The sequence below is a fragment of the Saimiri boliviensis genome, chromosome 1 (genome assembly GCF_048565385.1).
Source record: "Saimiri boliviensis isolate mSaiBol1 chromosome 1, mSaiBol1.pri, whole genome shotgun sequence".
Taxonomy (NCBI): domain Eukaryota; kingdom Metazoa; phylum Chordata; class Mammalia; order Primates; family Cebidae; genus Saimiri; species Saimiri boliviensis.
Genome location: NC_133449.1, coordinates 67,478,486 through 67,503,897, shown reverse-complemented (window position 1 = coordinate 67,503,897; position 25,412 = coordinate 67,478,486). Strand labels below are relative to the sequence as shown.

Sequence of the window (25,412 nt, the reverse complement as noted above, 5' to 3'; positions counted from 1 at the left end):
CTTTTCCCACATGAAGTGCTATGAATAGTCTCTACCTGTGATCATCACCGCTCCCTGAACCTTTCACACCAAAGGAGAGCAACATGTTTGTATTTTAAAGAACAGTGTGAAAAGGGCTTCCTTGAACAAGCGAGCAAGTGAGAACATGACTTCCTCAAGCAAAAGGTCCTTTCTACCTGTCTGGCCTTCAGCTTTTCCACACAGCAGCCCTGGTGGTTCCCTCCAATTTCTCGATGTTCCTCCTGAATCTTGTTGCTCAGAATAGTGCAAAACTGTCTACGTCTCGCATAAGTAAAGGAAACTACCTCAGGGCTGTGTTTTCTCAGCTGTGGTGCCATAATTCTAAAAGTAAAGCTCAGTGTTTTGGCATCTACTGGAATAGTGAGTTCCGTGACCACACTTCCCAACAGCCAAAGTGTGGCTTCCTTTGATCTGTTTTTTTGTTTTTGAGATAGAGTCTTGCTCTGTCACCCAAGCTGGAGTGCAATGGCATGATCTGGCTCCCTGCAATCTCTGCTTCCCAGGTTCAAGTGGTTCTCATGCCTCAGCCTACTGAGTAGCTGGGATTACAGGTGTGAGCCACCATGCCTGGCTAATTTTTGTATTTTTAGTGGAGACGGCTTTCACCATGTTGTCCAGGCTGGTTTTGAACTCCTGATCTCAAGTGATCCTCTGTCTTGGCCTCCCAAAGGGCTGGGATTACAAGCGTGAGCCACCACACCTGGCTGATATGTTCTTTAAGTGTAGAAAATAACACCTTAGTGTTGAGTTATGCGATTGACCCTGTCATGGCCCTTATGACTTTAAACTCAAATCATGTCCCTGCCACCAATTGGCTCAGGCCATCTTGGTATTTCAGATGCCATTTCTTACTTGTGTGTTATTGCTTTCTATCTTTGTAAATCTAAATGAAAAGAATTATAACAAATACTTACATAGGACTTAGTATCTGTGTCCTGTGTAAGCCTGGCCCTGTTCTAAGTGCTCTACATATATTCTCTCATTTCATTCTCACGAAGACTCTGTGAGGTAGGTTCTGCTGTTATCTCCACGTTGCAGATGGGGGACTGAGGCACAGAGTGGTTAAGACACTCACCTAAGGTCATAGTCCCCAAGGGATACAGTTAATATTTAAATCTAGGTCATCTCGCTCCTGACTTTAACCTCTGTATTACGAAATACTTATGGTTTTTATTTTTAGGTAACTTGTTATCAAGCCAAATTTAAAAAGTAAAAAGGCATGGTGTCCTCACATGTTAATGACAAGTGGAAATCAAGTGAAGCATTTGTTCTGACCTAGAGGCCTCATCCTTGGACGTACACCCAAGGTGGCTAGCAGATGGCAAGCTCTGTGCCTGGAATCAAGCTAAGGAGAGGGAGGACTACATTTTCATCCCCACCGACTTTGTGACTTTGGAGTCTGATAGGTTTAATCCCCTGTGCTTTATAAGCCTACTGACACAGTCATCTTAAGTCAATTCACGAAAAGATTCTTTTAGGAATCTTTGTGACCAGATTTGTGCAAAAACATTTATAATAATAAGAACCTAGACACTGCAGAACAAAGTCCATCACAGTAAACAAGTCAGTGTTTGTTGAATAGAAGAAAATGTATACAGGCTGGGCGCAGTGGCTCATGCCTGTATTCCCAACCCCGGGAGGCCGAGGCAGGTGGATCACTTGAGCTCAGGAGTTTGAGACCAGCCTGAGCAACATGGCAAAAAAATCACCTTTAAAAAAACCACAAAAATTAGCCTGTGTAGTGGCATGTGCCTTTAGTCTCAGCTACTTGGTGGGCTGAGTTGGGAAGATTACTTGAGCCCAGGAGGCAGAAATTACAGTGAGCTGAGATAGCGCCACTGCACTCCAGCCTGGGTGACAGAGCAAGACTCTATATCAAAAACAAACACAAAACAAAACAAATATATATTTATATATACACATATATATGCAAAAGATTCCATAGTTTTATGATAAAAATAAAAGCTTATATATACATACATGCATATGCTCACATGTGCATATGTATATATGTACACATGTGCACACTCACACATGTAGTTATACACACACATACCTGGCTTTAAGGTATATGTCTAAATTTTCATGAAATGAAGGATTAAAAACCCAAGAAAGTGTTTTCCAATTTGTCTTGGAGAAGAGGAAGAAAGAGTCACACAGTTATTTAATGCAAAGTATTTGTAAATCTCCTCTCAAATAACATCTGTGGGTCTGAGTGAGATGTATGTGTATCTGTAGGTTTTTAGAGCACAGTGGTGAGGTGCTTAGAATCCTGCAGCCAGTTACCTGGGTTTAAATCCCAGCTCTGCCACTTTCTAACTAGGTGACCTTGGACAAGTTACTTAACTTCTCCTTGCCTCAATTTTGCCATCTGTAAAATGGAGCTAATAGTAGTACCTTTTTTTTTTTTTTTTTTTTTTTTTTGAGACAGAGTTTCGTTCTTGTTACCCAGGCTGGAGTGCAATGGCGCGATCTTGGCTCACCGCAACCTCCGCCTCCTGGCGGAGCCTCCTGCCTCAGCCTCCTGAGTAGCTGGGATTACAGGCACGTGCCACCATGCCCAGCTAATGTTTTGTATTATTAGTAGAGACGGGGTTTCATCATGTTGACCAGGATGGTCTCGATCTCTTGACCTCGTGATCCACCCGCCTCGGCCTCCCAAAGTGCTGGGATTACAGGCTTGAGCCACTGCGCCCGGCCCAGTAGTACCTTCTTCTTAGAGTTGTTGTAGAAACTAAATCAAGTGAAATGGAAAATCATCCAGTATATAGGGAGTACTCTGTGTTAGTTCATATTACTATGTAAATTCTATTGTGATTCATAAAATACAAATTCATTTTAAAGTGCGTTAGTTCATATTACTATGTAAATTCTATTGTGATTCATAAAATACAAATTCATTTTAAAGTGTCATTGAGTTCTCAAAGCACCTTTTGGTTATATTTATTAATTCATTTAATATAATTTAATAGTAAAGGCACAACTACTCTCTGTGGGGTCTCACACAATTTTGATGTTAAAAACGGATCCTTATTCTGAAAAAGGTTGGGAAGAGCCGAATCCTTGGGAAATTGCCCACAATGGCAGCTACAATCCGGTTATCACTCAGTCAGGTGTGCACTTAGGTTTCTAGAGCCTTTCACTGTGCTGGGCTGTTTATTTAACGGGATATCATGTAGAAATCCTGCTAGAAACTGAATTTTATAGAGGCTCCCATGGACTGTTAGGTGATTAATTATATTTCTATTTTTCATACATAAGAGCACCAGAAAGACTCATTTGTGGCAAATTTCATAGCAATAACTGAGATGTTTCATTTTCAAGATCTTAAAAATACCTTTCTGGACCCACTGTGCAAGGCAGGGAGAGATGTTCGTTAAATCCAAGCCTCCAAACGTCAAAATGAAAAAGGACCCAAAAGAGGCATTACCCTGAAGCTGCTAAGTGACAACTAGGAAGAAAAAAAAACAAAACAGAAAACCAGCTCTCTTTTGAGCCCCAGGCTACACTGTGAATAGCACTGAGGCCCTCCATTCTACATCTAATCCATTTTCTCCTGTGTTTTGGTATTTAAGAAACATTTTAGTCAACGCAACCTGGTGATAAATTGGCCAGATGTGTGAACGCACTTTCCATTACACATTCTGATAAGGGAATTGGGCCATAACTTTCAAGATGGGAAACGAAGAAGAGAGATTCTGAACAAATCCATAAACAAACAGTGACAGAGCCTGCTAGTGGGGACATCTGAGCCTGGCTAGATTAAAATAGCTGCAGGTCTCTTCATCAGCAAATAACCAGATGCTCAGTCTACCTCCAAACTCAGAAGCCAGGAGTTTGGGTTTGCACAGCCAGAAAACAGAGCTGATGTTTTACCAGAAAGCCACCGTGTTCATCATTTCATCACAGTAAAGCCAATGAGAGAGAAGATGTTTGAGGTTTGAGGTGGCCCAAGTTCTGAGCTTTCTGACTTTTCTTTCCCAAAGTCCGGGGTGAATACTAGAAAAGTCAGTCCTGGGACACACACATTTCACAGACTCCCAGTGAGCAGCACTGTCTGGCTGAGGTAGAGTGAGATCTCAGGGGCTGGGAAAGTGCTGTCACCTTCAGGTGAGAACGTCTCAGCATGCAAGGACAGGTACCACTCAGCCTCGTCTTCCCATCGAGCTCTAACAAAATGTGGTTGATGACTAAAAATACAGATTTCTGGATCTCACACTGCAAGGGCCCAGGAATCTACATTTTAACACAGTCAGCAGGATGACTGTTACGTACACTGACATGTAAGACCACTACCATAGGACTTAACTCCAGGTGGTAAAAAGTAACCATAAAGATACAGCTTTGCGTCACACCATATGTATTACCAGTAACGATGGTAAGGGTAGTAATAGCAGCAGCAGCAGCTAACCCTTAGAGTAGCTGCTGGGTATACAAACAGTTCCAAGTGCTTTCTTTACAGTCAACTCTTGTCACATGAACCCTATGATAGGTACTATTATTATTCCCATTCTATAGATAAGGAAGCCAGGCATAGAGAGGTTAAGTATCTCGCCCAAGGTCTCACAGCTAGTAAGTGGCAGAGGTGGAGTTTGAACTTGGACTGAATGGTTTCAGAGTCTTCACATTTGAGAGACTGACCATAGACCTGGGTGCCCAGAAAGGCCCAACCTCTGTTGAAACCTAGAATTATTAAGTATTTGAAATTTCTGTGAAGTGGATCAAGATTTAGGAGTCACCGGCACTGAAGAAGATTGTGGATGAGCATTCCCAGATCTCTGCATTAAAGTTGCAATTGCTGGGGCCAACTCATCCAGACAGCAAGGTCCTGTGAGGGCTACTGTGCAGGCGAGTGAGGCCTGGGAGTCAAGCTCCAAAAATGAGTGGCCCACATGCAAGGTGCCGCTGTTTCCCCATGCTCTAGAAACAGCAGTACTACCCAAGTCTCGGAGACAGCTGCAGTCACTGGACTGCAAGGCCAAGGTAGCCTGCGCTCAGTGCACACTGGCCAACAGACCTGCAGGGCATCCACTGCCTTTCCTTTCTTTTTAGATACTGGAAAAACAGGAATACACAATGCAAATGAAATTCACATACAATATTGTTAATCAGAGATCATTAACGTGAACACCAGATGCCCTGTTTTTTTTTTTTTTTTTGCATCTGTGTGTATAGCTTATAAGTTCGAGTTACATCATTCAGTTTTATAACTACTTTTTCTATGTATATATCATGTGCATTTTCCCACATCCTTAAACATTCCTCATCAACATGATTTTGAAGGGCTGTATAGTAGCCTATCTACCTGTTCCATAACTGTTTTCCTCTTGTTGACATTGGCTATTTTTCACTCTACTGGATAATAACCTAATATCTGATTGTTCTGTGACACAGATCCCAAAGTGCAATAGTTGAGTCACAGGGCATAATTTTTAAGTTTTCATTTACTAATACTAAGGAATTCAGTTCACTATTAATGTTAAGCCATTTCTCAGAAGGTTGTGCCCATATCCACATCCATTAGTTTTGTCATTTGCCTTGCCTCTTTCTTTTTTTCTGATGGAATCTCACTCTGTCACCAGGCTGGAGTACAGTGGCGCAATCTCAGCTCATTGCAACCTCTGCCTCCTGGTTCAAGCGATTCTCCTGTCTCAGCCTCCCAAGTAGCTGGGACGACAGGTACGTGCCACCACACCCAGCTAATTTTGTATTTTTAGTACAGATGGTGTTTCACCATGTTGGCCAGGATGGTCTCTATCTCTTGACCTCATTATCTGCCTGCCTTGGACTCCCAAAGTGCTGGGATTACAAGTGTGAGCCACCACACCCGGCCTGCTTTGCCTCTTTCAAAGATGGTAGATGCTCTATTAACTGAGCTTTACGTAAACCAAACCCCAGATTTACCCAATCCCATACTCTCCATTTCTTTGCTAAAGTATCTAGACCAATGCCTTCAGCAAGCAAAAGCTCAGTTGGCTACTCTAGTTTGTCAGCCTATTTTTGTTCTCAACAGTTAGGCTGCATATTTACCAAGAGGCCGTTTGCATTTGTTCCCAAACCTGTTTATGTTGCTGCACTCACTACTGTACTTAGGTAACTTAATTACATATTATGTAAATCAATGAAATATCTGTGCATAAGGAAAGAGTTGTTGTTTCTATAAGTAGAGAGTTTTGGAAAAATAAAGATGAACTGCTGTCAAATTAGGAGTGGATAAGGCAACTATAAAAGACTAGGGAGGGGTAAGGGGGATGTTATAGGTCTAGAGATTTATGGTGCTTACTCTGCAAGTGTCTCATCTCTTATTTATGAATAAATAAAATCTGGAAATTATAGAAGAAGCAATATGGATGTAAGTCATGCAAGTAGAGTGATGCAGAATGTCAATATATGAATCTATCAATAACTAAAACAAGCGTCATGAAACGATGTTTGTCCTTCCTCCTCGTAATGCACTCTGAAATTCTCTATTCTAAACGATTCGATTCCACTTTTAAAAATGGTGGTTGTGACCCAAAAAGTGATTCTGTAACTCAGTGTGAAAAGACACCGACTTCATTCCACTCCTTCATTTTATTGATGGGAGAACTGAGGTTCAAGAAGATTTAAAAGCTCTATTAAGGTCTTGCAGCCAGTGAGTCAGAATTACAATTCTTGATTTCATATCCGTGTTCTGTCTACTGCCCTGAGCAGACTTTGCTCAAAAAGTACTGACCCAGCACAATTTCCTTTGCAAAAGTAGAAGGTGAAACGAGAATGTGGATGACAAGGATACATCTTGGAGAGGAAAGGAAGAATCCCTCATTCCCTCCTAATGCTCTTCTAAGCATTCTTTAAAGTAAGCACAAATAGGTATATGTGGCTTTATCCCCAAACTAAGACATACCAAGTGTCTTGTGTTATAGACACGTATTTGGAGCAGGTGAGCCATGTAGAACACACGAGCCTTCTAATTTTAGAATGACTTCAGCTCCACGTGGGAAAATTCTAGACAATGGAACGGGGAAGCAGTGTGCAGTTCTGAAAAGCTTTTGTTAGGTGAGATGAGCAATAACCAGATCGCTTGCTTGCTGGCTGACACATGTTCTACCTGTTTTCCAAACAAGTAAAACCTTCAAAGACTTTTCCCCTCTAATCTCATTTGCCTTCCTCTGTGTACCCCCAGCTCAAACTTGCCACCTCAACATATTTAAGCCCAGAGTCACCACTGAGATCTGATCACCATCTCCCTAAGCCAGCTGATAATGGTGACATTCCCCATGAATAACCACACTGTAAATTTCCATGTTCTTTCATCATCGCCTCTAAAAAGTCTCCCAGACACTAAATTAAGCAAGCCTTCAAACACGCCTTGATTCCAGGTGGTGTCCCTAGACACAGGCCAGAGGAAGGAGCAGAAGTTCAGAGATTTAAAGTGCTGCCCTGAGTACCCAGCTCATGCCAGGCAGTTAGCAGACGGAAGCCTGGAGGCTGGCTCCCAGGCGCCTGAGTAATGTCCTCACCACACCCCCTTGGTCATTAGAGTGAGTCTCATGAAAATATAAGAACCAGATGGGCAGCCTGGGAACAGTGCAGCATTTCTCAGAGTTAAGCAAGTAGCCACCCAACGACTTCTTAGCTAGGGTGCATTCTGTCCCTTTTAAGGGGCATTTAAAGTGTCTTTTGAAGATAGGTCATAACTCCTTCCTTGAGAGGGTGTGACAGGTGTGCTAAGCTATACGTGCTGCCACCCTTGTCCTGCCTCCAGCTAATGTTTCTCTGTGTGCTTTACAAATTGACAACCAACCTGATAAAAATATTCCATCCCAAACCATGCTATTGATTTCACTCCCATGGCAATTATTTTCTAAATTATGCACTAAGCAGTCAGTCAAGGTTGCATGTATCATTGTGACACATTCACCACGGGTTCCCATGCTGTCTTTTCTCGCCTGCACAGTAGGCTCCTTGAGGGCAAGGCAGAGAAAGCCTGCTCCTTTGTATAGTTCCAGCAACTAGAATCTTTGAACCTGAATGTGAAAAAGCACCTACTTCCAAGAAAATCAAATACATGTCAGTGACATTCCCACTTCCCTATCTTGGACCTATGACCAATGGATCAGTGCAGTACTTCCTAAAAGCTACAGTCAGCCTTATAACCCTTCCCACCGTGGCTCTCCAAGTCATCTCTACCAATCCATCAGTGTGGTCACGTGAAAAATCTCACAGGCCATTTCTGATTCAAGTCCAATAGAGGAGGAAACAAATCCAAACAGGAACCAGAAAACTAACTTGTCCAGGGTTGTGAAAAAACTGAGGCCAAATGGCCCAAAACCCATGGTCCCTGACCTCCAGCCTCAGGCGCCACATCCCTCTGTTGTCTCACTCAAATTGTCTGAGAAGCGTTTACTAATGACAATGCCAGTTTCCTATGACTCTGGCATCATCTGTTCTCCATATTTGGGGATCTAAGAGAAAGGAAGAAAGGAAGAAACCAAGGAAATGTCAAGAAGAAAGGCCAAGAGCAACAATCAAGTAATAAGAGCACAGAACTTTTCTTTTCAAAATACACAAGAAAGGCCAGGTATGGTGGCTTATGCCTGGAATCCCAGCACTTTGGGAGGCCAAAGTGGGAGGACTGCTGGAGCCCAGGAATTTGAGACCAGCCTGGTCAACATAGCAAGGTCTCATTTTTAAAAAGAAAGGAAAAGAAAAATGCACAAGAAAGCCACATGGGATAAGCCCCATGTTCTTTTGAGCCCATCTGACACCCTTGATTAGTGCATGGAGTTTGCAATTTTCTCTCCACAGTGTTCCATTAAAGCATGAGGGCTTCACCCTGAGTATTCCTGTTGCCCTATGCTCTAGTGCTGTCACTCAGGAATGTATCAAAACCTATCTTACGTCCATTATTATTTCTCATTCCCATCAACTCTGAGAGTGAGAAGACCTGCAAATTTACAACATGGGTAAAGTCCTTACAACTTTTGTTCTAAAGTTACTCATTTTCACACCTAATTGGTAGGGATGGTTTCACGCCATTTACATTTTTCTGGATGGTTTGTTTCTGGATTGATTCTGGGATTGAATAAAGGAGTCCACCAACATCCAGAGCATTGGGAGTTAGAGGCACTCAGATGTGAAAGTTACCCAGCAGAGACATGAATACATTTTATGAAAACAGTGTTCACCTGAAAAGAAATCTAAGTAGAAAGCACGATACAAAGACATGAAAGTGTATGCAAATTAGAAAAAAGTACCACAAAATTAGATACAGCATCATCTACCTTCTATATCTGAGGATCTAACCAAAAGGAATCATCATTGCCCTTGCTGGTGCAGTAATGGAATTGCGGTGATGTTTTAAAAGCCTTTATCTGTTAGATATACGTACTGAAGTGTTACAAGTGAAGTGGGCTTTGCTTTAAAATACCCCAGCAAAGGGAAACATTAGAAAGATGAGGGAATAGATCAAAGAAAAATGACAGAATGATGCTAATTGTTAAAGCTGGGTGTTGGATATACAGGAACTGATTTCACTATCTTTTCTTCTGTGGATGAAGATTTCTCTAATACAATGCTACAATGTTAACAGAGTTTTACTTATTAAATTAGCCACGAGTACAAACACACACACACACACACACACACACACACACACACACACACCCGCACTTGCTTCAATGACCAGCAGTGAGTGTGGCTGGTGGAATTTGTTCCTCAGTTTGAGCTGCGCCCATCCCACAGGATCTCAGCCCTGTGTGGTGAAGACAGTGGGTGGGATGGGGTAGGCAGGCCTATCAGGGCCTGAGTAGTCCTAGGAGACAGGACAGTCACTCTAAAGGACAGAGAGTTAAGCATAAGCCTGATTTAGTCATAAAGGCCCAACCTTTGGAGGCGTGACTGTAATAGGGCCATCACCACTTGGACTTTTCTCCTGGCCCAGCCCGCTCTAGATTCATGTCTGGGTCTCATGGGGCAGGGCAGAGAGTAAGTAAAACTGGAAAGAGCGATTTCATTAAACTTCTAAGGCCCTAGGGTGCCATTCTATAGCTCAGTGACCCATCACACAGAGAGCAACAGAGAGGGCAGACGGGTAGCTACCTCCTTCCTCTGCAGGCTGCCAGCCAACCCGGAGGGCTTGAAGCTCTCTGGTCTTTAGAAGGTGTGCCACTGCCTCTGCTCTCACAGACCACCTCAGCCCCCAGAGTAGCACCGAGATGGTTACAGAGTAATATGCAACACAGCAGGGGTTCAACGGCTGTTTTCTGACCACACTCCACAATCAGGGGAAGTAAACCTCAGAGACATTCTCATAGAAAGCAGCTCAGGAAGGAAAAAGAGAACAGAGTTGTTCACGACTGCAAAAAGAATAGTCCCCTTCTGGACAAATGTATCAGGTCTGCCTACACCTGCCCAGCAGGGCCTGCGGAACCCCAAAAGGCCTAGGCAGGAGCTATGCCCGGCTCCTGGGGAACAGCCTCAAGGGTGACACCTCTAGGCTTTTCTCGTCTGTCAGAACGGACGGAGACTTGGAGGAGGGGTCAAATGACCAAGAGTATCCGCTTCTCCTCCGTGATGGCGGTGGCAGCATTTGCCATCATCGCAACCTGTCACCCGACTCAGTGGAGAACCTGGCTCTTGGCCTGCCCGGTCTTCGAGTGCGAAGGAGGAGCAGGAGGAAGGCTCCACGAGACAGCCGGGAAACTAGGGATAGAAGCCTGGGGAACAGGCCTCCGTCTTCCTCTTCTGGTTTAATCTCAAGAGCTTCATACTTCAATTCCACCCAGTTAGGCTTAAAAGAGTGCAGGGACGGTGAGGAAAACACAGGAGGCTTCTCGGCCTCTGGAGATGCCTAGAGATAACAGTGACAAGTATCAAAGTGGTAGCCCCCAACTGGCCCAGCATCCAGGTTCTCTTCAAAGGATACCCAGTGTGTAAGTGTTGCTACAGTGTCAGTACTTTCCAGAGTTTGGGCAAGTCATGAGAGGTCTAGCTGTAGGAGGGGCTGAAGGTGAACCTTGGGGCAAGTGCATTCTAGAAAGGGGGTTGGGTCAATTCTGAAATTTGCATGATGGAGTTACTAAGCTATCCTCTTTTTCCTCCCTGTACGTTCATATCTGAGCCCTTTGTGGATGGGAGGCAATTACAAAGTGAAAGAACTGCTTTATGGGAACCCTGGTAGACCCTGGACTCCAGAAGCACTGCTTTGTGTGGACACACTCACATCCTTCCACCTCCAGTCCCAACAAAGCACGACATAGAGTGGGAGAGGCATTTTCTTCTGTGTCGTCATGGACCACCGAGTGTCTGAGCACCTTCAGGTGCATCAAGGATAACAGCAGCAAGGCGGGCTGGTGGGGCTGCAGCAGCAGGGGCACCCAGTGGGACTGGGAGTGTCGCCTCCAGTGGGTTTGGAGGGAAAGGCCTGGAGGAGAACAGCAAGGTACCAGGGACACAGTGTGGCTGCCTAGAGAATTTATGAGTAGATAAGAAACCCGCCCCCTCCCACTGGAACCTCCCTGAAATAACTATGGAGACCCAGCAGGAGGCTAGTGCAGTAACAGATGGGAGCAGTAGTCCAACACACTCCATGCTAACCAGGGAGTGGTGGAACAGGCGCGCTCACACACTGCTGGTACAAATCGGCACCATTCACTCGGAAAGCTGTCTGGCATTTGTATCAAGAGTCATCAATCTGTATTTATTCCTGCTGCCGGAGACGCATTCTGAGGACAGAATCCAAGAGGAGGAAAAAGCTTCTAGGCATGAAGAGGTAGTGTCATAACTTAAGAAACTACGGGCACCATAAATATCGAATGGGGAATGTTTCATGAAATCACACATGTTCACTTTAGCGGGACAGCCTGACATTGGGAGAGAACAGATTTCAAGACTTTCCAGCAACTCGGAACCATGTACAGCCCCAACATTTGAGCTTAACTAGCAGGAATCCACATTGTTTCCTCACCAGGACTAACCGTATAAAAATACGAACACACATGGACAAAGGCCAAAAGCAACGTGCAAATCCAACAGAGGTTGCTTCCCGGCAGGGCGACACCACCGCGGTCTGCCTCCCACAGGTCCCAACCTCTCCGCTATTTTGATCTAGGATCTTAAAATTAAAAAAAAAAAAAAAGCCCCCCCCCCCCTTTTTTTTTAAACTACAAGTATCAAAATGCAAACCAGAAAATAACTAAACAAAGGTCACCAGGCAGAAAAGCAAATGGGGGTTCAGGAATTTGGGTTCTACTTCCGGTGGACTATCACCGGCGCAAGGAAAACGTGGCTGGCCCCGAGCTCCCGCAGGCCCTGTTTCGGCGCGCTTGCCCACAGGAATTGTCTGAACAGCTGAGGACAGACACGGAGGGGAGGCCCCTGAGGGCGCCAGGAACAGCCCCCCTGGGGCCTGCCGTTCAAACCTTCCAGCGGGCGCCACCTCACCCCTGAGGAGGGGGCAGAGGGAGCTCTGGGACAGGCGTGTGCTCAGTGGGCAGGAGGCCAGGGTCCACACAGCAGCAGGCCCACTCCCTCCCACACACGCAGGGCAGCTGCACTCACCGCTCAGGGGGGACGTGCTGTTCTCCAAAGCCTGGCACGCGGCCAACACCATACCTGTTGGGTAGAGAAGAGGGAAAAGGTCAGAGTCTGCTTGGCAGGTGATGTCCTCGGAGGCTTAGAGCGCAGGCCCTGTGACAGGCAAAGGCTTGGGAGTTTACAGAGTGGCCTGTAGACAGGCTCGGCGACATCATTTGTGGGTATCAGTGCAGAATAAGCACATGGGACCCCTTGTTAAAAAGCAGGGAGAAAGTGCCCATGGAAGCTCGGAAACAGAGAGCCTTCCACTTCTTCCAGCCTCTCTTTCCATCTGTCATGGTGGTTTTGGCTTTTGTTGTTTTCTAAACACTTTATTTGTTTTAATGGTGGGAAAATATACATAACATAAAATTTACCATTTTAACCATTTTAATGGTACATTTCAGTGACATTCACCCTGTTGTTCATGTTATCATGTTTGCTTGCTATTTACATCGTTGCTGTCCTTTGAGTGTGAGGATACCCGCAGGCTGAGTGCAGCCCTTCATAGGTGCCCTCCAGGGACAGAGTGTGCAAGGGAGCAAAGGACCCACTGCCTCTGGGCTTTCCTTCCAGCCAGCAGCTGGACCAATGTGCTGTGACCCAGCTGGGGGTTGAGGGGTCTAGTCAGGTGTCTCTTCTTTCCAGGAACTGGCTGTCCCAACCCAAGATGGATGGGTGACCCCTTAAGGGTATTGCCTCCTTCCTGCCAGGATGTACTAGGTACCCGGATCCGGGGAGTCAAGCAGCTCACCCCTCTCTAGTTGCCCACTGAAGATGCCATGGAGCTGCCACTCCAGGATGGGGACAGCTGCCACCATGCCCTACCCTGAGATGCCATGCACTTAACCCCAACCCTTTTTTTTTTTTGGAGACAGAGTTTCGCTCTTGTTACCCAGGCTGGAGTGCAATGGCGCGATCTCGGCTCACCGCAACCTCCGCCTCCTGGGTTCAGGCAATTCTCCTGCCTCAGCCTCCTAAGTAGCTGGGATTACAGGCCCGCGCCACCATGCCCAGCTAGTTTTTTGTATTTTTAGTACAGACGGGGTTTCACCATGTTGACCAGGATGGTCTCGATCTCTCGACCTCGTGATCCACCCGCCTCGGCCTCCCAAAGTGCTGGGATTACAGGCTTGAGCCACTGCGCCCGGCAACCCCAACCCTTTTTGTGTCCAGGTCCCACCAGGGGCAGAGCACGGCAGGAGCAAGGAAACCTAGGGGAGGCAGGGAGATAGTAATAGGCAGGACCCTGGGAACCAAGGCTCTAAGCCCCACCCCCGCGCACACTCTATCGTCCTAACGAACTTCACCTACAAGACACAAATTCAAAGATAAAACTACACAAATTTCAAGACTGCAACTGCAGAGTGTTAAAGCTCAAGCTCAGGGCCCTTGTGAGCACGGGGTCCTGTGCGACGACACAGGTTGCATGCCCATAAAGCCAGCCCTGCCAACGGATGACCTTCCTGTGCCCTCAGATTACAGTACTCAAGGTTTCTGGAAACAGCAGCAACCTTCCAATGAAGAAGGAACCTCTTCTGAGTTATGCAATCAGCATGAGCCACACTAGAATGACTTCCCAAAACTGAAATGCAAAAAGATGCCACAGTTGCCATGCCGAGGGGCTGGGCCTCTGACAGGTTAGCCCAGAAGGCAGATGAATCAAGTCCGCACAGGGAACAAGCAAAGTTCTGTCACAGGATCGATGCAGCCCCCTCCTCTGCAGGCTGTGAGGGCTCCTTGCCCCTTTTCACTTAGGGTGTACACACAGAGGTCCTGACTCTCAAAGGAAAAAACGCACTTGGAATAGATAGAGCAATCATGCTCCCAATGTTCCTTTCAACCTCTGAAATGAGAAACATAAGTACTTTAGACTGCTTTTACTGGAGGTCTGGCATGGACCTCCCAAAGACTTTTACAGAATCCTGAGCCAGATGTTTGGGCTGGAGTTGGAGGCAGGGCAAGGGGACAGGGAGAGAAAATCAGCAAAATCTTGCATGTCTTCCCTGTGCAATTCCTTCTTGCTGGCCAATAGATGCTAATTTTGGAAGCAAGCCTCCCAGGGCTCCTTTGTCACCCACACACCAGTGTTAAAACAAGCCATCCGCATCCAAGCTGGGAAAAGTCAGTGGTTCTCGAAGCTGCTCTGACTTCGTTGGCACTGCCACAAACCACTCTGGGCTAAAGTCAGCCAGTGACCCATAATAGTGTCCAAAGATGACACGGGGGACGCTTTGCATACTCTGAGGGGAAGCATGGCTGGTCTGTCACAAACTGCCCCTGAACTAATGAATTATCTTCATGCCCTGTTCCTGCCCCATATCCTGTCAGTCAGGGCGAACCCAGTCAGCACAATTCCTGGGCTCCATGGCGGCCCCTGCTTAAGCGAAACCCAGACAAGAAAGCAAACACTGTACAACTGAATCCAGGACAAGGCACTGATGAGCGGCACTGCTCCAGGAAGATGAGAGTGTGCAATGGGGGCCCACTCCCAGCCCTGGGGCAAGTTACTTCACCTTCTGTTCCTCACCTGTGGGCTTGCAGCTGCCAAACTCACAGAGGTGTTTTGGGAATGAATTAAAGTTTGCAAAACCATGGTATTCCATAGATGAAAGACACTGGGTTTTTTATTCATAATTCGAGCAGCACGAGAAGAATAGGTCCTTTCTATACGCTCACGTTCCCACGGAAAACAACTTTTTGATGCCCTGGGCTTCACTCTGCAATCTTGATCATGCCCAGCATCGGCTGAAGCCCTGTGATGAGCGGCCAGCCTCTGCTTTGTCTTCATTACGTGGTGAGCCTGAGAGAACCCTGGACAGGAGGACAGGGCTCAGACCTCTCACTGCAGGTGGCTGTGCACCCCTTACTGGGCATGAACAAGTCCCAGGCCCAGCGCTAAGGTCTTGCATGTGTTCTCTTACTTAGTCCTCATAATAACTCATGACATAGGTGTCTCCCAGCCTTCTGGTCCAGCTGGTAGAAATGCCCAATCATACAGACGGAGAAACTGAGGCTTAGAGAGGTTAAGAAATTTCCCCAAGCTTCTGCAGCCACATTCAAACTCCAGTGTGTCCAACACCCATGCACAAGACAGTGTTTGATTACCAGACCACACCACAGTCCTTCTGACCATAGCCGATTGTGACACAGGTGTGTATTCAGGAGTTACAAACCCCAAGTGAGTCCAAACAACAGACCCTGCAGGCCCAGCGACTGAGCCTTGATCCCTCTCTTCCTGAGAACCATCCATTGACTTTTAGGTATTCTCCCACTGCCTCCAATCTCCCTGCCATCAGCATGGTCTACTGAGGGGCAAAGGTATGAGCATCCAGGCTCACCAGCTGCCCATGCCTCTGGCCATACGACTGTGCTAAGAAAGCTGGCCATAGGGACTGTGGCCACATGCAGTGAGTTAGGGAGACACACAGTGTACAGACCTGGTGGCCCATAGCCACAGGCTTCTCCTGAGTTTCAAAGCTGGCCCTTGCCTGCCACAGGCCCTCAGGACAGGGAGGCTGGAATCCCCTCTAGGCCACTCCTGCTGGCATCCCATTTCTGTTTAAATAGCTCCAAAGAGGGGAATCCCAAGACTGTGGACTTCAAAAAGAAAAAAGAAAAGAAAAGGAGTGGTATCAAGGGGAAAACCACATGCAACGGAAGAAAACCCTTGTGAAAGGCTGATCCTGTGCCCCTCAACATGCAGTGGGAACCTGGCCTGCCCTGAAGGAAGGGCAGGTGTTGCCATGCTTATAGTTCAGCTGTTTGGTACTCAGGTAAAAGTTCCCAACAGAAGCAAGGTAAAAGGGAGGCTCACTGATTTAGCTTATGAATCCCCAGAAGTGCAGCCATCTCGAAACCTATGTGCTGACTGCCAATGAGATATGCTCTTGAGAAAGGCTGGACACCCCTCTCCCCTGGGCTCCAGAGCAGGACGCCCCCACTCCAACCCCTCGCTCGGTCACCTTGCTCAGGCACAACACTAGCAATTCTGCACAGATACCCAGGCTGTGCCTTCAGTGACGGACACCGTTCATCTTCAACCACCCGTTGGCCTGGTGACCACCTCTCCTGTGGACACTCAGCTATAGTGCCTAGAGCTGGGAGGAGCATCCTCTGGCCCCTGGCCACCCCAGCAGAGGGGACCGTGTCCTGCTCTGGCCTCCACTGGGGCTGGTATTTGCTTTCAGGCCCCTACCTACTCCACTGCGTGGATCTAGAAGAGCGAGCTCTACCTTTCACCTGCATGAATGGGTGAAGGGTGAGTTTTTGTTTTCGGGGGGATGTGGGAGGATAAAGAGCTGCAGCAGGTCCTTTGGATGAAGGCTGCTCTGGGTTCAGAAGAGGTGGTGAGGAAAGGCCTTTGGATGAAGAACACACTCAGGGCAGGAGGATAGGCGTTGTGCTAGAGGGCAGGGCAGAAGGGAATGTGGGCATTCAGAGGGCAGCAGGTGTTCCCCTTCCTCCTCTAACATTCTTAGAGCTGGCGGGTCCTGAGGAACAGGAAGTTGAGAGTGGTACGTAGAGGGTGGGGAATCCTGCTGCTCAGGGAGAGGTCTGCAGGGGCTCCCATGTGGGCACAAACATATAAAGAAATAGGCCACACAGAACCCAGGGCCAGTCAGTATAAGTTCATGGCATCTTCCCTTATGAATTATATCCCAACATTTAAATTTTGTTTGCAAGCATGGCAGGATTTTAACTGCATAGCAAAATTACCACATTATATGATTTCATCAGTATTTTTAAATCCAAGAGGTTGACAGCCAGGTGAGGATGCTGGCTTCAGGGCAAGAACTGATTAAGAAGAAAAAAGCGAAGGCCCTACAAGCAAGGCTGGTAGGATGCGTGTACCATAGCCTACCCTTGAGACTATCCACGAACTGATTAGGATATTAAAGCCAAAAGCAGCCATGTGGCATCCCCACTGGACCGCAGCAAGTTCCAACTTGATAAACCTCAGGAAATACTTCATGAATATGACATCATAGGAAATGATCCAGCATTACCTGAAAGCTCACAGGAATTTCCCATATCCATCTAAACATATCTGACAATAGCAAAAAGCCAAATATTCAGAATGAATCTTCAGGATCAGGGAGGCAAGAGAATGGGCACACAGGTGCCTGCACCACAACCCCCTACCACTTCCTAACCTGTCATGCCACAGCAGAAAGGGGCTTTGCCATCAGGCCTGGGTACAAATCCTGGCTCTGCCACTCCTTCACTGTGAGACCTTGGCTCTACTGTGTATCCTTGCTGAGCTTTGGTGTGCTCATCCGTAAAATAAGGATAACAGCTCTTCATGGAACTTGCAAGGATTAAATGAAACAAAATGTATAGAGTACGTGAGGCTCGTAAGTCGCTGTGAGCACCCATGGAACAGCAGTTGATGGCGCTTCATCTCAGTCCTGTTTCATCATGACTTCCAGGAAGTTCAGGATGATGAGGAGGTCATGATTCTCCTCCTTTTGGAAGGCACTAAGAGGACTTCAACAAAGGGTTTTATCTGAGGCCCCGGGGTCACCCAGCTGCAGGCTACCGGTGTTACAAGGACTGATTTTGAAATAGCATGCTTTTTGAGGGTGTAAATAGCCAACATGGCAAAACCCCATCTCTACTAAAAATACACAAATTAGCCAGGTATGGTGGTGGGCACCCGTAATCCCAGCTACCTGGGAGGCAGAGACAGGAGAATTGTTTGAACCCGGGAGGTGGAGGGAGGTTGCAGTGAGCTGAGATTGTGCCACTGCACTCCAGCTTGGGCGACAAATCGAGACTCCCATTCAAAGCAACTACAACAAAAAATGTTAAAAATGTGGTTATTTGGTAGAGAAAACTAATTTGTGATCTATTTGGTAGAGAAAACTAATTTGTTAATACAGATCTTACCTAGTAACTATCTATTGAGCAGGGATGCCTATTACAGATATTCTTGAATAAACTATCACCACAAACAACAACAACAACAACAACAAAATGTGGTTATTTACTTACATTAACTAATCAAATATTTATTGAGCACCTACCTACTGTGAGCAAATTAAGGAAAAAAAGAGAAATCTGCAACTTGTGACTTTCCCTTAAAATGTCCAAGTCACATGGGACAGCAACTACCAGAGAAAAATGGACTCTTCTGTACTTCAGCAAAGGCAGACAAGAGTGGGCTCCTGAAGTCATCACTATGGCCCACTAAGGCACTGGACTGACCCTACAATCCCATAGATGCTTCCCCTGCTTCCATGCCCAAACACTATCTCCAACCTCCACCACTCTGCCCAAGCCTGTACCCCAAATCATGTGTTCAAAATGAAACTCATGTCTTCCACCTCTTCCTTGATTCTGGGCGGGACTGATAACCAGGCAGTCATCGTCAGCCCCTCCCTCTCCTTCACCCAGTATCCAAGCCAAGCCCTCCTACACACCCAGCCTCCACACAATCCATCCTATCCATCCCCCTGCATCCCTGCTGCCACTGCCCCAGTTCAGGCCCCACCATCTCTCCCTGCACTATCACAATAGTTGTTAGGCTGGTTTTCTTGCCAAAAGCTTAAAAAAAAAATCTTTGCTTCTACTGCGAGACTAACCTTGCTGAATGAAATCACTGCTTTTCTCTAAGCTCTCAATGGGCTCCTTACACACAAAAAACCAGTGCAGAGACAGAACCCAGCCCCAAGTCCTGCGTAGAGATTTAGCATGCATAACCTGGTCTGAGACCCCATTTCCACCGAAACTACACCCATGCCCTCCTGTCAGGTCCTCTGACCCCAGCTGCCCAGCACTGCCTCTTTTTCCTGCACAAAAGCCTAGTGCTTTGGGCTCATGCTACTAGGATCCTGACCCAACTTCTTATGGGTGCTGACTTTAGCGGCCTGCGCCTCAGTTTCCTTCACTGTAAAAGCAGATAAAGAGATCCAACTCCCGCACAGGGTTGTTTAGAGATTAAAGAAGGGACACATAAAAATGTGGTCTCGTGAGTGACAGACAATAAACATGCAACAAATGGTAGGTGCTACCGTTGATAGTTGTCGTTCACATTATGCTGCTCTCTCAAGTCGGCATATCCCATCCTCTACCCATGGGAATCAAATTGGCCTCTCAAAGCCTTGCTCAAATGTCAGAAATAATCATTTCTTCCTCAGAGGAATCTTGACTTTATTCTGCCTTGCAGTTCATAAGGTTTTACATTTTATCTGTCTCTCTCTAGTGTGGTCAGGAGCTGTGGCTAATTCATCTCTATCCTCACACCTGGCCTAATGCACCTATATAGGATTTTAATACATGCATGTTGAACTGAATTTCTCTAAAGGTCACCAGCTTGAAACAGAGTTAAAAGTCTTATCAAAGACTTGGATGAGGGGCTGGGTAGTGAGTATTGAGGGTATAAAGATGGGGAATGGGAAAACCTGTGGATCCTCAGGAATTCCTTTCTTAACTTCTACTCTAGATCCCTGCACCACAGCTCTGGGTCTTGGTTCTTACTCTAATTTCAGTGGAGATGGGGAGCACTTAATTTTTACTTCCAACTTTTATTTTTTATTTATTAATTTTGTTGAGATGGAGTCTCACTCTGTTGCCCAGGCTGGAGTGCAGTGGCATGATCTTGGCTCACTGCAACCTCCACATCCCGGGTTCAAGTGATTCTCCTACCTCAGCCTCCTGAGTAGTTGGAATACAGGTGTGTGCCACCACACCTGGCTAATTTTTTATATTTTTGGTAGAGATGGGGTTTCACCACATTGGCCAGGCTGGTCTTGAGCTCTTGACCTCAAGTGATCTACCCTCCTTGGCCTCCCAAAGTGCTGGGATTACAGCCAACTTTTAAGTTCAGGGATACCTGTGTAGGATGTGCAAGTTTGTTACATAGGTAGACGTGTGCCGTCGTGGTTTGCTGCACTTGAATCCTGACATTCATTCATTCAACAAGTGCTCACTGAACACCTGCTGCACCATTAGCAGGACATTGTTCTAGGTGCTGGGCAGAGAGCAATGAACGAAAAGTCCCTTCCTATGAGAAAGAATCCTTCCAATTCTGAAAAACCATTCAACTTCATTATACATAGCTGTGCCATTGTTCAGTTGGGTGGTAAGTTAAATCTGTGTTTTTCTATCTAAGTGATGATATTAAATAGTCCCACTAGAATATAGAAAAATCCATGAGGAATGAAAGAACTATTATCCTTATCCAAAGCCTGGAGTAAAGTCTGCTGAAGTGGCCTGTTAAGTTGATCCTGAGTTGTTTGGTCACCTGATGAGATAAGCCCTGCAATGTTTTATTTTCCCATTCTTCATTCATTTTGTTGGCTTTTCTTGAAACTTTTATGAGAACACAAAGACTTCCATCCAGTGAACCTAAAGAGGCCTGGCCATATCCCAGGGAGGCTAACATAGAGCGAATGAATGCTCATTGTGAATGTTCATTGTGAATACTGTGTGTCCGGGGGCTCATCAAGCAAAGGCAGGACTTGCCACAAGGGGTTTACAATCCAGATGATTGACGCAAACACACTCAGTGGCGTTCCTGTATCTCTGATGCTCCCTATTCCAGCTCTTTCTTCCACCCAAATGTGTCTACCTGGTCCGGGTCCCCTACATACACTAACTCCTTCTCTTCTGAGTAGAAAAGTCTCCTCACTGCCTGATGTCATTTCTACCTGGCCTTCCAGGTCCAGCTCAATCCCCAAGCCCTCCACGATGTCCCCTGACCACTCTGGCAAGCAGGACTCTCTACCTGCATCTCCTAACACTCACCAGCACTGGGCTGGGTGTAAGATCGGGTCACTCACATGGACCAGTATCTCCTGTCCCTCCTTCTCTTAGGCCAGACCTCATTTCCCACCATTACTACTTTAAGAGAGCTGGTCACGATCTTTCCCTACTTCAAGAGACAAATGAGAATATTGGCAAAACGCTTTGAACTCTTTAGAGTCCATGCCCTAACAAGTGCCCAGAACTGAAACCACGGAAGTAACATAGTTGTTATATAACCTTTTGCAGCTATGTTACTAGAGATGAAATGCTTTTCCTGACATCTGGAAAAGCATGCAGAAAAATAAACAACTCAATAAAGAAGGCACAGAGACCCTTGCAGGGGGAGCCAGGTGCTTCCCGTTGAGACACTTTTGTTTCTAAGGCCCGGCCATTGTGATGCAACACCCACATTGCCATGCAGACATCTTCCTCTATTCTCCCCAACATGTTACCCACTTCAGAGCCTTAGAGACCAAAGCTGCCTACTGATGTGGTGGTCCGAGATAACCCTCACCCATAAAGCAAAGCAAATAGCAGACAGGTAAAACAATCTTCAGCCAACAATCAATTAACCAGGATGCAGTGAGCACCTGGCTAGAGGCGAGGAAGGCCCTGCGCTCGCTCCCACCTGTGCAGATCTAGGCCACACCCTTTCGTGCCAGGAGGAAGCAATTGTCTCTTCTGAAGAGTTAAAGCCTTATCAAAGACCTAGAGCAGGGGCTGGGTACTGAGTCAACCTTCCTCTTCCCCAAGCCTGCTAGCACACTGGCTGGCTGGGGGCCCCCATCCAAATTCCTGGAATTGCAAGGCAACAGGGCGAGTATCACCGAGCCCTCTCGGGCTGGCTGGAGTTCCCCAGCTGCTGAATCACCAACAGGCTCTACCAGGGCTGAGTTCTGAAGTTGCAGGGAAGCCGTGCCAAGCTGAGGCACTCTGAAAACCTGTTCCAGGTGACTGGCCCTGTGACTTGAGGCCTTGAGGTGTCTCTGGCAAGGGTGACACTTGATTTTCCTAGAGTTCAGGAGGGAGGAACAAGGGGTTGGGGGCGGTGGGCTAGGGATAAGGCTGGGGATAATGTGGTAGATGCCATAGCTATATCCACAGGCCCGTGGGCCCTCTGGACTGTGAACCAGCTGAGCAGAGGGCACCTGGCTGCCAAAAAGTACAGGAACCAAACACCACCTCTAGAAGGAGCCGTGGGGATGTGACAAGTCCCTCCGTATCTGTGAAGGCCCACTGGCCCCATCTCAGCTTCTCTGGCCTGTGATGTCTTAGAATCGCCATCCTCTGGGCCCAGGTGAGCAGTGGTTCTGCTGGTGTGGACCTCGGGCCAGCAAAGTTAGACTCTTGGCAACTGAAATCAAGTCAAGCCCATGCTCTCTGCTCAGTCAAGGCCATGCGTGGGCATCATTCACACGAGTGGCTTGGAAGTAGGGTATGAGCAGGGAGGTGGTAAAAATAAGCAATCCTTGAACTCTGTCCCATTTCTTCCATGTGAATAGCATGGTGATGACAAACTCATCCCTGCCCCCTGCTGCACGACACCCCAGGCACCCCGGAACCACCCTGCAGAAGGCACTGTGAGGCTTTGGGGTTGGGCCGGCATAAATATCAGTGTGACCTGGCAGAATCTCAGATCAATGCAGCATCAGCCTAGAAGCAGGGGATGGAGGAAGGGAACAACGCTGTCCCATCGCCAATCCGCATCATCCACTGTGGGGGCTGGACACAGGACATGCCTTAGGGCTGCTCATTTGCCTTGATAAGGGCGGCTAATTAAGAAGCAAGTTCAGTCCGGGAAACAAATCCCCAGAACCACAGGTTTTCAAGAGTTAAGGGGTAAATACACTTACTTCTTGTAGCTTCACATTTTTCAACCCACATCACGCTGCAAACTGGCAGAATCTCTAAGTTCTCCTTGGGCCCCAGAAGCAAGGGGCAGGAGGAGGGAGAAGAGGCGAGTAGGGGAGAAAGGCCTGGGCACACGTGCAGGCTCCAGGTGCTGAAGTGCAGGGTGGAGGCGGCGGTGCTCAGATTCACTCGCTTTCACTGGGAGACCTTGACCACACCACCCACTAGCCCAGGGGTCTTACTGCTGGTAGCGGATGCCCCTTGGGGAGCATCTGAGAACCTGTGAAGGGAGGTGCTTTCTCACTGTCACAAGGACTAAGGGGTGCTTCTGGTGCTTACTGGTGGAGCCAGGGATGCTAAGTTTCTGATTTCTGTAATGCACAGAACCTTGTCTTGCTTAAGATATTGATAGTGCACTCTGTTGGGGAATTCTGGGCCCCAACAGAGAAAGTCCCTTTAACTTACAGGTTACTTAGTTTCCAACTGTATACCGGCAGATGTACCCAAAACTCAGGGAAATAGAATAAGCTGGTAGTTACATGAGCAGACAGGGCCACTCAACAGAGCCTTGTAAATGGTCACAGTGGAACCACGGCAATCCAACCTTCCCCCATTTAACTGGAATGCTCTCTTCCCTGTCTGCTCTTCCCTGTATTCTCCAGGTCATCGGCCTGTGCCTGTCTTGTCCGTCTCCTTGTATTACCCCAAAGCATTCAGGTTACACATCATGAAACCTATTTATAAAGTAACGAGACTGACAAGTCACAAAACCTACTCCGGGTGTTTTATAGTCATGGGCTTCCAATGAGACTCAGGATCCCCAAGAGGGAAGAAACACATGGGGGTGATGCATTTAACTTTTTCTTGGTCCACTGCCAGATTTTAGGGCCCCTAATGTATCTGCCTCAGGTCAATACATGTTCTTAACGGTAATGTGTAGCAGCGCTGGTCAGTTAATGCCCCAAATGCACTTAGTTGTATGGGCAGAATCTCATTTACTGACTCCAGACAAACTCGTAAGGAACAAGGCATGCCATCCCCAGGGCTGTAGGGCAGAGGCATCATGCACCTTTTTTAGCAGCGTCAATTTAAAGCATTTTTAAAGGAAAACAAAAATCCCGGAGAAAATGCAATAGCTCTTCTATGGGAAAATGGGAGTGGCATCTCCCCTCCCAACCCTGCTCTATCCCATTTTCCCCTTTAACTTTCGTTGGGGAAAGGGCAGTGATGAGAAGCAAAAGGGAGGGAGAGGGAAAAGAGGAAGTTTTCTGCTGGGATGGTTTGGTTCTAGTAAAAACAGAGACCAGCAGCAGACTACAGAAAGAAGAATGAAGGTGGCAGCATTTCACGTTTAAGTCCCATATGAGAGCGCAGTGAGAAAAGGGTTTCAGGTTATTAATAGCCGTGCATTTCTGAAGTATTTCCTGGAAAAATTAGACTCATCTAAATGAAAGTGGTTCAGAGTCAAAACCAGTGATGAAGTGGTCCAGACACTTTAGAAGACAGTTTTGCATTTTCTTAAAACCAAACATACCCTTATACAATCCAGCAATAGTGCTCCTTGGTATTGACCCAAATTCGTTGAAAACTTATCTTCAAAGAAAAATCTGCACACAGATGTTTATAGTAGCTTTAGTCATAACTGTGAAAACTTGGAAGCAACCAAAATGTCCTTCAGTAGGTGAATGGTTAAACAAATCGTGGTATATCCATACAATGGTATATTTATTACACAGCAATGAAAATAAACGAGTCATCAAGCTACTAAAAGACATGGAGAAAAATCAAATGCATATTACTAAGTGAAAGAAGCCAGTCTGAAAAGGCTGTATATTGTATGGTTCTAACTATGTGACAGTCTGAAAAAGGCAAAACTGTAGAGATAGTGAAAAGCTCAGTAGCTGCCAGGGGTTTGGGAGAGGGGAGAGAGGGATGAACAGGTGTAGCACAGGCAATTTTTAGGGCAGTGAAACAACTCTGTACAATCCTATAATGGTGGGTATGTGTCATTATAAATTTGTCCAAACACATAGAATGTACAACTACAAGAGTGAACCCTAATGTAAATGAGGGACTTTAGTTTATATCTAACGTTAGTTAAATAATATTAACTTTAGTTAATAATGTACCAAAATTGACTCATCAGTTGTAACAAACACATCACACCAATGCAAGAAGTTAACAGGTGAAACTGGCAGTGGAGTAAAGCTCTCTGAGCTTCCTGCTCAATT

At 46.5% G+C, this 25,412-nt stretch overlaps 1 protein-coding gene across 2 annotated transcripts in view; it reads right to left on the bottom strand.

Annotated features, from left to right (window-relative positions):
• The window catches only part of TGFA (transforming growth factor alpha), a 103,284-nt gene that overhangs the window by 53,144 nt on the left and 24,728 nt on the right, over positions 1 to 25,412 (bottom strand). For both annotated transcript variants that reach the window (XM_003922647.4, XM_010333496.3), the window contains exon 2: positions 12,565 to 12,618. In XM_003922647.4, the coding sequence (XP_003922696.1) occupies positions 12,565 to 12,618 (54 nt within the window). The remainder of the gene's footprint in view (positions 1 to 12,564; positions 12,619 to 25,412) is intronic.